The following is a 13,521-nucleotide window of genomic DNA, read 5'->3' as shown; positions in this document are numbered from 1 at the left end:
GTTATTAATGAATGGCTAATTGCACTGACTCCTGGGTTATAATTGTTACTCCTTCCTGCCTCCATTCCAACCAAAATGTGTGTATATGTGTGCACACACATCTTCATGAGTAACTCATCTGCTATTCTTTACTAACTCATTAACATATCATTCAGGGAAATTAATGGGAGTTAGAGTATAGAAAAAGCTTTGAAAAATGAGTAAATAGGTCATGTAGTTCCTTTGGAATTCTAGAATATGGATATATATCTGCATCTGGTTTTCATAGAACTCTACCTTTTCTACCTGCCCTGCCAATAGAACAGGATGATGGCTCAGCCTTGTTCAGTTTGGACTGTGTTCTCACTTTTCTCTTCCTGTAGCACCGTGGCTGCTGGCATCAATGCCTTAGCAACAGTGACCTTTGAGGATATTGTCAAGAGCTGTTTTCCCCACCTCTCCGACAAGCTGAGCACCTGGATCAGTAAAGGCTTATGTAGGTATAGCTGGTGGACCTTCTGTTCTATATTATGAAATGTACATGTGGTACATCTCAAAATCCTACCTGTGCTGTTCCTAACATTCTTACAGGCACAAATGCTCACTGAGATACAAGAAGAATTTCACATGTAGATTCTTGCACTTAATTCTACCTGGAAGTTACTAAGAAGGAATAGCTAGCTCACTTTATGCTGATCTTATTTTCAGATATCTTACACTCTAGATGCATCATGACATATCCTGATTTTGCTGTGTTGGTCATATCAGCCTTTGTGCATGGAGAGATGGTCTGCTCAGTGTGGCCTGTTTCTCTAATTAAAGCCCAATTCTTTTTAAAAGAATTATCACTTAGCTGGGCATTGTTGGCTCACCTTTATAAATCCTAGCTACTCAGGAGGCAGAGATCAGGAATATCACAGTTCAAAGCCAGCATCAGACAAATAGCTCATGAGACCCTATGTCAAAAAAATCCAACACTAAATTGGGCTGATAGAGTGGTTCAAGTTGTAGAGCAACTGCCTAGCAAGTGTGAAGCCCTGAGATCAAGCCCCAGTACCAACCAAAAAATTATCTCTTAAAACCAAACTCTTAGTAATTTCACCTCAAAGAATAACTTTTTGTTGTTTAATCATAAAATTGTATATCATAATTATAGTAACTGGAACACTTACCAAGTCGAATTGTATTTTTACAAAGCTTACTTCTTTTTATTGTAAATACATTTAATAGAGAAAGTGTAGGTAATTTTAAAAAATATTTACTTTGTAAATTTTATTTAATTGCACATTTTAACTATATCTACATAATTTTGTTCCTGATTGTTCATTGTGGAAAACTGTAATAAGCATTTTGCTCTGTCATTTTGTATTTTTAGAAAACATGGTATTTGAATGACAGTAAAATACTCTGTCAAATGACCTGTTGGCTTAATTTTATACTACTGTTATTTTTTACTCTTTTTCATTTTTTGAAGCAATCTGGGAAAAGCACACATATGTAAATCTTTGACTGCATTTTATCTTTTCCCTGGTACAAATTTCTAAAAGTAAGTTAAATAATACACATTTACTGACATTTCCTGATACATATTAAGAAAGCTAATTCCACCAGGGTTGAATCAATGATTATGTATGGCAACAGCAAGTGCTGACATTCTTTTTTGAGCTTGATAATAGTATTGTTTTAATTACCAAAACTAATGGGTAAATTACATAACATTTTTGCTTTTATTTATTTATTTTCATTTAGAGTGCATTTAACATTTTACAGATTGTAAGTATCACTTATTTTTGGTGGAAAATAATATATACTTTATTTGTTGATGAAGTTTTAGAAATGTTACTGTTTGTAAAATTCCTTTCCTTCTTTTTCTTATTTTTATTTTTTTTTTCTTACAATGCTAGGGATCAAACTCAGGGCCTTGAGCATGCCAGGCAAGTCCTCTATCACTAGCTCTCCTCTAACCCCCCCAAAATTTTGTCAGTACTGGAGTTTGAACTTAGGACCTCATGCTTGCTAGGAAGGTACTCTATAACGTGAGCCATTCTTTATACATATGAAGGAATCGTAATCTCTATCAGTTGCAGAATGTCTCCTAGCATCATTTTTAAATATATTTTTAGTATGCAGAAATTTTAATCATATATATGTATATATGTTATATCTATTTATTATTTACTCATTTCTTTATTCTTACAAATTTCTTCCATTCAAAATTCATTTTAATATTTGTTTAAATTTCTTCCTACTTATAAAACTTTAATATTTATTATTTGATATATGTTATTTGCTTATGATTTAATATGAGAATCTAAATTGTCTTTTTTCTTATACAGAATTTTATTAGCATTATTTATCTAGTATTTACAATTTTAAAAATATTTTTATAAATAATAAACACATAATGTAAACTTCTTTCATCTATAAGAGTATCTTCCATGTGTACACTTGTTTTCTTTAAATAAAATTATTTATCAGCTATGGAGATAATACCTTCTTTTATATTATAGCTTTGTAATATTTTATTTTAAATGTATTGTAGAATAGCTTATAATTTTATTTAAAAATTTTTATTGGTACTATCTTTAACAATTCATATCTATTTATTCTTTTAGATTAACTTTAAAGTAATGTAGTGCATATGACCTAGGAACACCTCCTTCTCCCCAATTCCAGAGTGTTGCACCAAACTTGAAAATATATCTGGGAAGAATTTATATCTTTATATGTTTTCCATCTAGCAATAGCACTTATTTTTTTCCATTTAATCACATATTTTCTAATTCATATATTGATTATATTTATGTTTTCTTCCAATTCATCTCCCTCCTCCTCATCCATCTCCTCTCCTTCCTTTTCTTTTCTTCATCATTTCCTTCTTCTTTTCCTTGATAGTGAGAATATGACAAATTTCCCATAACATCTTCTAAACTCTTTGCTACCAGTGAGAAAAGGCCATAGTTTTTTGTTTGCTTTGTTTTATAAAGCATATGTCTAGCTGTTTACCCAACTCTTGATGTCTCCAAAAACTTAAATTGTTTTTCATAGAAAGTGACATTATTGCCACTTTCTATGAAATAATGGTTCTTTTATATTTACAAATGGTTTTATTTCATAAAGAATGTATACATTAAAATTAACCATAGGCAAGAGCCTAATTTCTTATGGAAGGAAATATAAGAAAGACAACAGTTAGCAATATACAAAACCACACAATTGAAAGTCACAACAAACAGGTTATGACAGAAGGGCTTATTTTAAATTCATCTACAAGATTACTTTTGATTAAGAACAAAAAGTTATTGATCTTTAAGTCAGTTCTTTAAAAAAATGAATATATCATTCCACTGGGCATTAAAATCAAACCAATCACATCAGTCTGCACTTATGCTCATCACACCCACACTCTTGGGGGCAGAATGGAAACCATCCACCAACTACATCTTGCTGCTGGACAGCAGGAAACTGTCCATGAAGCTCTTATAAACTTAGGTATCACCCTTAAGTTGCTGTCTTCTGACACCCACTAAATTGGGTTTCTGAAGCTGGCATATCTCTACTTCAAACTGTGTTACCATTTTGTCAAAATCTGACTGTGTCTGACAATTCAGTGTACAGCACTTTTGTACAAAGTCAATCTGCTTCTCTGGGATAACAGACATTATTTCACTCAAGAGTTGATTAGGATTCACTAATCTGGTTGTGGTCACATTACAGTGAAGCTTTAACCTTTCTGGCATGTCTTTGGCAGAGCCCTCCCTTTTGCTCCTGGTAAGCACAGCAATATCTTTATACCATCTCCTCCCAAGGCTCTCAAACACTTTTGGTTCCACCACATGTACTTGATTGAGATCCAGTTCCACTCAGCAGTACAAATTCTCAGGGTTAATGACACTTGTTATTATCTTGTCTGTTTCTGCTGAAGTTACTAGCTTTGTCATAGGGGCTTCTGTTAGTGTCTAGCTTCTGAGGGTGTAATGTATTTGGTGTAGTGAGTTTTTCTCTTTTATTCTGGTTCTTATTAATTGGAGTCTTTGGCTTAGGAAATACAAAGTACTCTTCATTTATTTGCAGATGTTCTGCATGATACTGGAATTAGTGATTTAGACTACAGACCATTTGATTTTGTCCAGAGCTTGGTAAACCATGGTACTTGGGGAGTTGATAAAGTGTCTTCACGCCATTCATCCACTATTAACGCAGCATATGATTCTCATCACTTATGGTCACATCTTCTAGACAGATTCTTTGACTTTGAGGTGGCACTGGTAGATCCACAGGAAAAAGAAGGAAGTTGTAAATGAATTGGTTTTCCCTGAGTCTTCTTGTCTAGAAGCAGAAGATAGGTTGCTGTGAAGTAATCACATGCCATAGGATTCTTGCTTTGCCATGCATGGTGATGAGACAGTTTAATAGATTTTTCATAGAAATCTGTGAAACCTGGAGAACTTGTTGAGCAAGTAGAATGCTACTGAGTCGGAAATCACTTAGGAGCATAATATCGCCCTCTCATAATCTTTTTACGGAAAGACATGACACTATCATCATAAAATGCCTTGAATTCATATGTAAACGCGTGTAAGAGCATGCCTACGTTCCATCCAACTGCCTGTGATCCAAGATGAGATTTGCCTTTGTATTCATTCAGGGACTGCATAAGCAAGACTCTTACAGCATGTGTAGACAGTAATCATTGTTTCTCTTTGGTTTTAGAGTAACAATCATCTTTAATTTATGGTATTTATCAAACGATAAATTTTTGCTTTGAGTTCCTTGTGAGCAGGGCCCTGGAGGTTATAGATAGTATCTGAAGGAAGACAACATAGGTCTCCTCTGTTGACAGGCAATCTTGGGAAACTCTGTAAGTCAAACAGCTCTCCACTGGGACAGTACTTGAGTACTCTGAAAATTTTGTTGGTTGTCTCCAGCACATGGTCAAGTTGACATCTATGCTGATGTCTTGGATTCCCAAGGCATTAAAATTTCTGTTTTAATCCAAGGTACATCACTTTCTAATACATTTTTTACCTGTGATTTTTAAATCTACCATTTCTCCGGTGAGGATATGCCCGGGAAGTTTGACCTTGCAAAACCATCCTGTCCCAGTACTTCTATAGAATTCATAATATTTGAGAAGTTCATAATTATCTTTCATAGTCCGCCTGGAAGTTCTTTCAAAATGACAAAAAGAACACTTTCCAGGATCACTTGGTTCCATTACTTCTGGGTGAGAAAGCATGTGGTCAGACAAATTTGCTTACTTTATCACAGACAGGAGGCAGAGAGAGGTATAACAGTTTCATCATCCCTTTATCTTTTAGTGTTCTTCTAATTTAGGTTGTTTGTTTTCCATATACTTCATTTTTGTGTGTGTGTTTGTTATTTTATTTTATTGTTTTGTGGCACTAAAGTTTGAACTTGAGGCTTTCATAGGCATTTTACCACTTGAGCCCTTCCCCCATCCTGTTTTGTTTTAGGTACTGTTTGAATAGGGTCTCACTTTTATGCCTGGGCTGCCCTGGACTGTGATCCTCCTATTCACACTTTCCATATAACTAAGATGACAGGTGTATCCCACCACACTCAGCTTTTTATTGATTGCTCTGGGGTCTCACTAACTTCTTTGCTCAGGATGACCTTCAACCATGATATGCCTGATCTCAGTCTCCAGAAGAACTAGGATTATAGGCATGAGTCATCGCACCCAGCAAAACAATTACTTTTTTTGAGGGTTTGAACTCAGGGTGTTAAGCTTGCTAGGCAGGTGGTCTGTCACCTGAGCTACACACCCAACCCTCATTTTTTGATAACTTTGTTCTTTTCCTCTGTGTACTTGAAGAACTCAAGTCTTTCTCAGTATTAATTTGAGCTCCACCAAAACTAAATATCTTAATAATAATGATTTTATTTCTGATATTGTGTTCTGTTCCTTACATTTTACTATAAAAAATGTATTATATGACCAAATACAAAGATTTTGCTCTCATATATACATATATATGCATATGTATATATATATATATATATATATATCTCCAACTCTCTGCTGATATATTAATCCAGCATACTTACCTGCAATAAAATGGAAAAATGTTAAGTATAGATTTGTTGAGTTTTGGCAAATACATATACTATGTAACTCAAATATTTGTCAAGATATAAATCATCACCCTCACCCTGGAAAGTTCTCCCATGACATCTCTCATTATTCTGGACTTACACTTCCTTCCTTCCAGACACAACTAATAATCCTTTTTTTCCACCATAGATAAATTTATCTCTTCTGGAATTTCATATTAATGTGATCACAGAGCACACATTCATTTCTGTAAGACCTCTTTTATTGCATAATTTTTTTATAATTGCATGGTTCATTCTTTTTTATTGCTGAGTAGTAGGCAGTCTATGAATTGCCATTTATCAATATATCAGTGGTTCTGTGTTTTGTTTTGTTTTTTTAACATCTACAGACATCCCTCTGTATCCACAAGGATTAAGTTCTAAGTACCCCCTGTGGATATTAAAATCAGTGAGTACTCAGGTCCCTTATATAAAATGGTGTAGTATTTACATACTACCAATATACATCATCCCATGTAATTTATCTCCAAACCACTTACAATGCCCAATACAATATAAATGCTATGTAAATAGTTGTTGTATTTTCTTGTTTATAGAATTATGATAAGAATAGAAGTCTGAACATCGCAAATACTTTCAATCCATGGTTCGTTGAATCTACATATACAAAACCACAGATATGGAGAGCCAGTTGTACATGTTGATGGCTTCAGTTTGAGGTCATCATGATTACTTTGTGTTAGTCTTTTTATGAGCATGGTTTCACTGTTCTTTGATGAATAGCTAAGAGTAGAATTTCTTCATCAACTTTCATGCTTTTAAATTTTCCTGTAGTGCTTTCTTAGCATATCTGGATCCCTCTTCATCTAAACTTATTTGTGTTGTACCCTGTCTTGCTGTTTTTATAATTGCATTTATTTTCTCCTGTCCTGGAATTTTTTGCTTTGTAGATCCCACATAGGATCTATAGCAGATTGAGATTGCCAGGTTCTGGTTCCCTAGCTGAATTATTCCAGAAAGTATATTCTTTATTTGAGCTTCCCAGTTATATTCATTTCCTTTTTTGTCCTCATTTTATCCTGGATTACATATTTTTTTCTTTCTTTTTACTTATATTTGAACAAGAATAGATGGATGTCAACTACATATTAGCTAACCAAGTAGTTAAATTGCCTTGATTCTACTCACTAGCTGAGTTAGAGCTAATACAAAGTAAGTGGGCATTACTCTCAGTAGAAGTTCTAATTTCTAGCAGATATTCATGGATATTTTGGACTGAGGTAGAAGCTTCTTCTGTACCTGTGCTTTGTTGTCTAATCATCTGAGCATATGTAGTATTAGGAAAATTTATGGCATTAGCTACAACTGCAGAAAGCATTTAGTACTTGCTGTTTATTAGGCACTATTCCTGATAAATTAATTTTAGGTAAATTGTTGTACAAGTTGATTTATTTATGTGTAGTCCCTTAGCGTGTGAGCTCCTTGAGGGCAGGAATAAAGTTTTGACTTTATTGTACTGGTATCTGATAAAATGTCCAACCTGTCATCAGAATTCAGTAAAATTGGACCAATAGTCACATTGGTGACTAGGCTGGATATTTATCTGACAGAGAATGTCCTTGTAGAATGACAAAATTATTTTCTCTCTGATCTATCATTATGTCTCTGTTCCTTTCTCCAATGCTGTATATCTTCCTTTTCTCACTTAGTTTATAGGTTATTAAAGGCATTCAGTGTACTTTGGAGATGATTTTTAAACAACAATGTATTAAAAACAATGATTATTTTAAAAGGTGGTTTAAAAGAAGATATCATCTTAAATGATAACTAAAATGAATATACCATCTCATTCAGTGAGCTCCCATGACACTGGAGGAGCACAATATTCTGAAGCCCCTTGGATGGTATGTAAAAAAATAAATCCTATGGTGATATATAAGCAAATAAATTATTATGCAACAGAACTTAAGGCCATAAGGATCATATAAATAAAGCACTAAAGGGGAATAAAAAACAGAACATTTTTCCATGTTTACAAACCTGTTAGGTAGAATGTGTAAATGCTATTACCACATTTTAAAGATGGTGAACTGCCTGAATTTCATAGCTATCAGCAACTTCTTTTTTCAGGACATTGCTAGTGTATGGTTGATCTTGAATTAGTTCCATTACTTTAGTCTGGATTTTCTTGGACCCTTTCCTCATTTTCATATTGCTTTTGCATGACAGGTTTCTTCTGAAATCCTAGAAAGAATGCCCTTGACGCTGTACTCTAGCTTATTCTGTCTTAGCTGAGAAGAAAGAGGTAGCCTAGGTGCTGCTTTTGGAAATAGTTGCATGTGGAGCTCTTCCTTCACTTCAGTCTCTTCAGATAGGGCATGCAGAAGGCTTTTCTCACTGCAACCCCTTCTGACAGGGCTTATGTTGCACATGGTTCCAGATAGTTGCTTAAGGAATACCTGGAAACCAAGAATTCCTCAGTGAGGTTTATTGTCATAAATTTTCTTTCTTCCAGGTCTCTTGTTTGGCATATTGTGTACTTCCATGGCTGTGGCTGCATTTCTCTTGGGAGGTGTTGTACAGGTAATGAAAGAGGGAAAAGACTCCTTTAATTTCACAGAAAACTATCCTCCACTCTCTTTTCTAGTATCTTGTTTATTCCACCAAGCTCTAAATGCAGACGTTCATGCACACCAAATTAAGCCTACACAAAAGATTCAGTCAAAATTATCTTCAAAAGGTGATCTATTAAAACTAGTAATGAGATAGTGACAAGGTATACTGTGATAAAATTAGAAACCCTTTAAATTCCTAGTAATATTTATGTTATACTATGTTCTAGGTATAGCTCAAAATGTGTCACCTCATTTAATCTTCATCACTTCCCTAAGAGGTAGTATAATTAACCTTGATTTTCCTGATGAAGAAACTTAAGAAGTAAGCATCTTGAGGTTGTATAAGTAGAGTGGCAGAACTGGGATACAGACCCACCTCTACCTATTATCCATGCTGAACTGCTTCTTATATATCCAACTTCCAGTTCCATAAAATATCAGTGCTAGCAGGAGGATTAGGAATAATCTGTTTCCACATCTTCATTTTGGAGATGATTATAGAAAAGAGTGAAATTTTCTGGCTTAAGTTTTCACAGTTACTTAGTAACTGCGCTAGATTTATCACCCAAGGCTCCTGAACCACCTGTCCCTACTCCCTAAATTGCCCAAGTCACAAAGCAGCAACAATTAAGTAAATCTTCAGATTCTACTTCAACTTTCATGGTCAATCTCCCTTGAGTTTTTATGAAATTTAGACATCCTTTATATATATTTTTTGGTATGGCATTGTTTGTCAACAAATGTTGCTTAACTGAAGAAATGAGTAAGAGTGAGTGAATAGCAATCACTTGGCAATGAATAATAAGTAATATCAATGGTAAGAGTGAATAGTAATTGTAATTAATAGAATTAACATGCTTGTAGTTCATGGAGAAGTGCATTTTTACTTGGTCCTTCCAATGGTTACATACATAAGTTCCATTATTTCCATTTTAAGATTCAGGGAACAAGTCTGGGAAACTTAAGTGACATGATACTTCACTTGTCTACATAAGAAAATTGTGGGACTGGAACTATAATGTTCTCTCTAGTAATCTATGAACTTAACGTTTTATCACAAATACTTGATAATCTCTTTACAATATTTGAACCACTATGATATCTCCCCATCCAAACAGAAGAAGTGGCAACTTGATGAGGTTTATTTTCCAAATTCATGGGGACTGTATTTCCAAGTTTTCTTTCAGGCCTTGAGCCTCTTGCCTTCTCCTTTTAATTGCAATCACTTTTTACTCATAATGAAGTATTATCCTGCTCAATTTAGGGATCATTTGAATTACCAGATTATTTCCTTCCAGAGACATTTGCATTTTAAGCTCCTTTGCAGTTAAGGTGTGAGAGGCTGCAGAATAGACAAATACTCTTCCAATGACTGGTGGAAAACAGTATTTATATAGCAAGGAGTGGGCTGTGAGTGACGCACTGAAGTCGCATAATCAGAGAGGTGTGTTCAGATAAGTATGCTGGGCCCATCGTCCTGATTGGTTAAAATGTGTACCATACAGTTGACACAGTGTAGGAGATTCTGGCAGACAAGAAATGAAAGCCCTGATCTTCTGTTTCCTATGAGAGGTAGGTGACTCTAAGGTGGTCCACTTACTTAACACATCTGAATTGGAAGGGTACAGAAAGGCAATTGTAATTCTCCAATTAAATTCTCCAGGCAGCTTTGCTATATTGAATTTAATGAATCAATATTCACATTCTGACTTTACATATGGAAGAATTAAATCTGCGTCCCACAGGTGTCCACAAAATCACCCCATACTTATGTGTTTATGAGTGGTGCTGAGAATAGCTAATTCCTTAAGAAAAAGACTGAATTGATTTTATTTTTGGCTTGTTTTTTGTTTTGAGTACTTCTTTTGTATTATTTTTGCTGGGGTGTGGTATTATTTCAATGTAGGTTTTTATAGTGTGTAAAATGCTCAAGAGGAGAAAATTTCCATTGTCAAAGACTTTGAAGCATGTACACATTAACATATTGAAGGCTGTGGGAGTTTCAAGAGTAAAGAAATCTATTTCACCTGAAATATGTAACCACAGAACTATAACAGTGTGGCAATGGAAGAGAGGGGCCAGATAATAGCAACAAAAATTTCCCCTAATTAGTGACTTGCAGAGAACTTCCTTTGAGACACATTTGATTTCATAGCAACTCTTTTCCCACTCTGTTTACTAATCTTGCCAGTTTCTGTAAACTCCAAATATTGACATTCACTAATACCTGGTTCATATCAAATATACATGTAAAATTTCAAGAATATTATTTTTAGAGGAGAAAACTAGTAATAGGATAATGACAAGGTACATTGCTATTGATATCAGAAATCCATTTAAAATCTAGATCTGAAAATTTAGGATCCTGAAATAGAAGTGGTCTTTCTGTTCAGGGTGCTGTTATCCTAAGGACTATCAGCTAATTCTGATAAGGTTTGTAATGATTTCAACTGAAGAAAGTTTTCTAGATCTTAAAATACTTTCACAAAGACATGCCTCAGAAATCAGAGCTCACTAATAGGGTAGGTAATAGCAATAATAAACACAGTAAGAATGGTAGTCAACATTCTGGGCCCCTTATCATGTGATCCATAGTGCTCAAACATTATTCTGAGCTTTCTTTTAGACTCAATGTTGAATACTCAACAGAAGAAAACAACAAAGAAAAAAAAAAAAAGCCCAGGAAGCAGGTATTATGAGCCCTTCCTTGACAAATCACAGGCACAGAAAAGTTAAATATAGTGCCCAAGTCAGAAAGCAACTTCAACCTTAGAGGACATGCCCTTAGGCTTTGCCCAGTACTTATAGTAAGAGCTCAGATTGGGGAGGAGGTTGGGTTAGATGAACCTTAAGTCTTTCCCCAATCAAAAATGCTTAATGACAACAAAAAAGAAAGGTACCAATTATAAAGTATTTTCTTTTTACACTACAGAATGTATATATTGTATTTGAGCACATGTGTATATAAGTGGTTCTCTTGCTATCATGTAAAGGCTTTTTACCCTGAGACATGTTGGTTAATGCCATCATAAGACACTGTCAATTTTTTTCCATGAGAGGAGATAAATGTTTACTATTTTATTGACTCTCTTACAATATAGTACCTAGTAAATTAGCTTCCAAATTCAGCAGCCACAACAACTATGAATGAATGTAGTCAGTCAGCAAAGAAAATGCCAAGAATATTAAGTTAAGAATTGAAGGTGGGAAGAAGACCTTAATCTTACCTGCCTCCGTCTTATCAAGGATATATCTGAGGCATTGACTACTCTGATGATTAACTGGAAAAATAATCCTAACACTGCACTACTGCTCATATTTCTAATCAAAGAACTTACACAAATGTTGTGGGGTACTGGTAGAACACTTGACCCTCCATATTTTTGTGTAGAAAGAAGAAAACTCTGAATGTGTTAATAACAGTGAGTTTGCCAAATCCTTGTGATGTGTGGCAGGGCTATAATTAGAATCCAAATTTTCTGACTGTTAGTGATGTACTCTTTCAAAACTCTTTTATTCTTCAAATAAAAGAATGAAGATATTCTGATTGTCTGTGCTCTTGACTGTTTTTAAATTTTATTGTTGTGCTGGAGAGGGGTATATTGTGGCATTTATAAAAGTTCTTACAATATCTTGACTTTTTTTAAGACTGCTTTTAGGAAAGAAAATGTGGGTTTTGAAAGGCATAGACATCTGGATTTATATTTTATCTCTGTCATTTTCTCAATAGAAATAGCCCTTTAAAATGTCTTCGTTACCTCAATTTTTTCATCTACAAAAATTAGTAAATTAATTTTTAAATTAAAATTACTAAACCAGGTAATTGTAAGGATTAAATGGGTCACTTGTCTAGAGTGCCCATGTAAGCTCTTCTTAACTGTCTGACATATAACTGGCATCTGAAAAAGATTTGCCTGGAATTTTTGGAGCATTTTGGTCCTGGCTTCTTGATGCACAAGCTCTGTGGGTGCTTTTATGGATCTAGATAGCACCGCATTGAGAGTAGTGTGTATGTCTGTGTTCATGCAAATGTGCATACAATGCATGCATGCATGGGCACATACTTGCATACTTATAAGTGCATGAACATTTTCCAGTTCTGGAAGGCAATGGAGCAAGGCATTGTGTTGACAGGTAAATTTAAGGAAAGTCCCTTGTCAGTTCACTGGAGTCAATAACTAGCAGTTGAGAGATATGGAATTGAATTTCTAACACTTTCTCAATTTCTAAAAGAGATGGAGCCATAAATATGAAAGAGGAAAGAACGGGATATGGTGTGTCCAATGGCCTCACCACAACGTTCCAGCTTAATGCTTCCATATCCTTGAAGTGTTATGAGTGGACTGGCAGAAGTTGGGCGGCAATTATTATCAAAGTAATAGAATTATCCAAACTGTTGACCAACTATATAAGGTGTGACACATAAGGTATAGATATATTTATTTAGTACATTATTTTTAAAACATTTTTTGTAGTGCTAGAGGTCAAACTCCAGTACTTGCTAGGCAAGTGTTCTACCACTGAGCTATATCACCAGCCAAAAAAAAGAACACTTCTGATATCATAAAAATAAAACAAATTAATGAATTTCCACTTGTTTAAAAGCTACTCCAATAAACCTGACTTACCTTTATTTCTAGTCTATAATCACACACAGCTACACACACACACACACACACACACACACACACATATACACATAGGCAAGTGTGTCTGTTTGTATAGATATGTATGTGTATGTATGTATCTTTTTATTTTTTTATACAATGCTTATCACTGAACCCAGAATTGACTTACAGAAAGCACTGTAAGTGGCACTGTCAGGATTGGAACCTAATTTTATCCT

General features: G+C 34.6%; 1 protein-coding gene and 1 pseudogene across 2 annotated transcripts in view; one reads left to right on the top strand and one right to left on the bottom strand.

Moving 5' to 3' along the window:
- The window catches only part of Slc5a12 (solute carrier family 5 member 12), a 64,915-nt gene that overhangs the window by 33,421 nt on the left and 17,973 nt on the right, over nucleotides 1-13,521 (top strand). For both annotated transcript variants that reach the window (XM_074043035.1, XM_020154623.2), the window contains exons 9-10: nucleotides 363-475; nucleotides 8,576-8,643. In XM_074043035.1, the coding sequence (XP_073899136.1) occupies nucleotides 363-475; nucleotides 8,576-8,643 (181 nt within the window). The remainder of the gene's footprint in view (nucleotides 1-362; nucleotides 476-8,575; nucleotides 8,644-13,521) is intronic.
- On the bottom strand, nucleotides 3,417-5,134 carry LOC109679397 (maternal embryonic leucine zipper kinase pseudogene; annotated as a pseudogene).

The sequence above is a fragment of the Castor canadensis genome, chromosome 1 (genome assembly GCF_047511655.1).
Source record: "Castor canadensis chromosome 1, mCasCan1.hap1v2, whole genome shotgun sequence".
NCBI lineage: Eukaryota > Metazoa > Chordata > Mammalia > Rodentia > Castoridae > Castor > Castor canadensis.
Note: the sequence above shows the minus strand (reverse complement) of the source record. Positions and strands in the feature narration are given on the sequence as shown.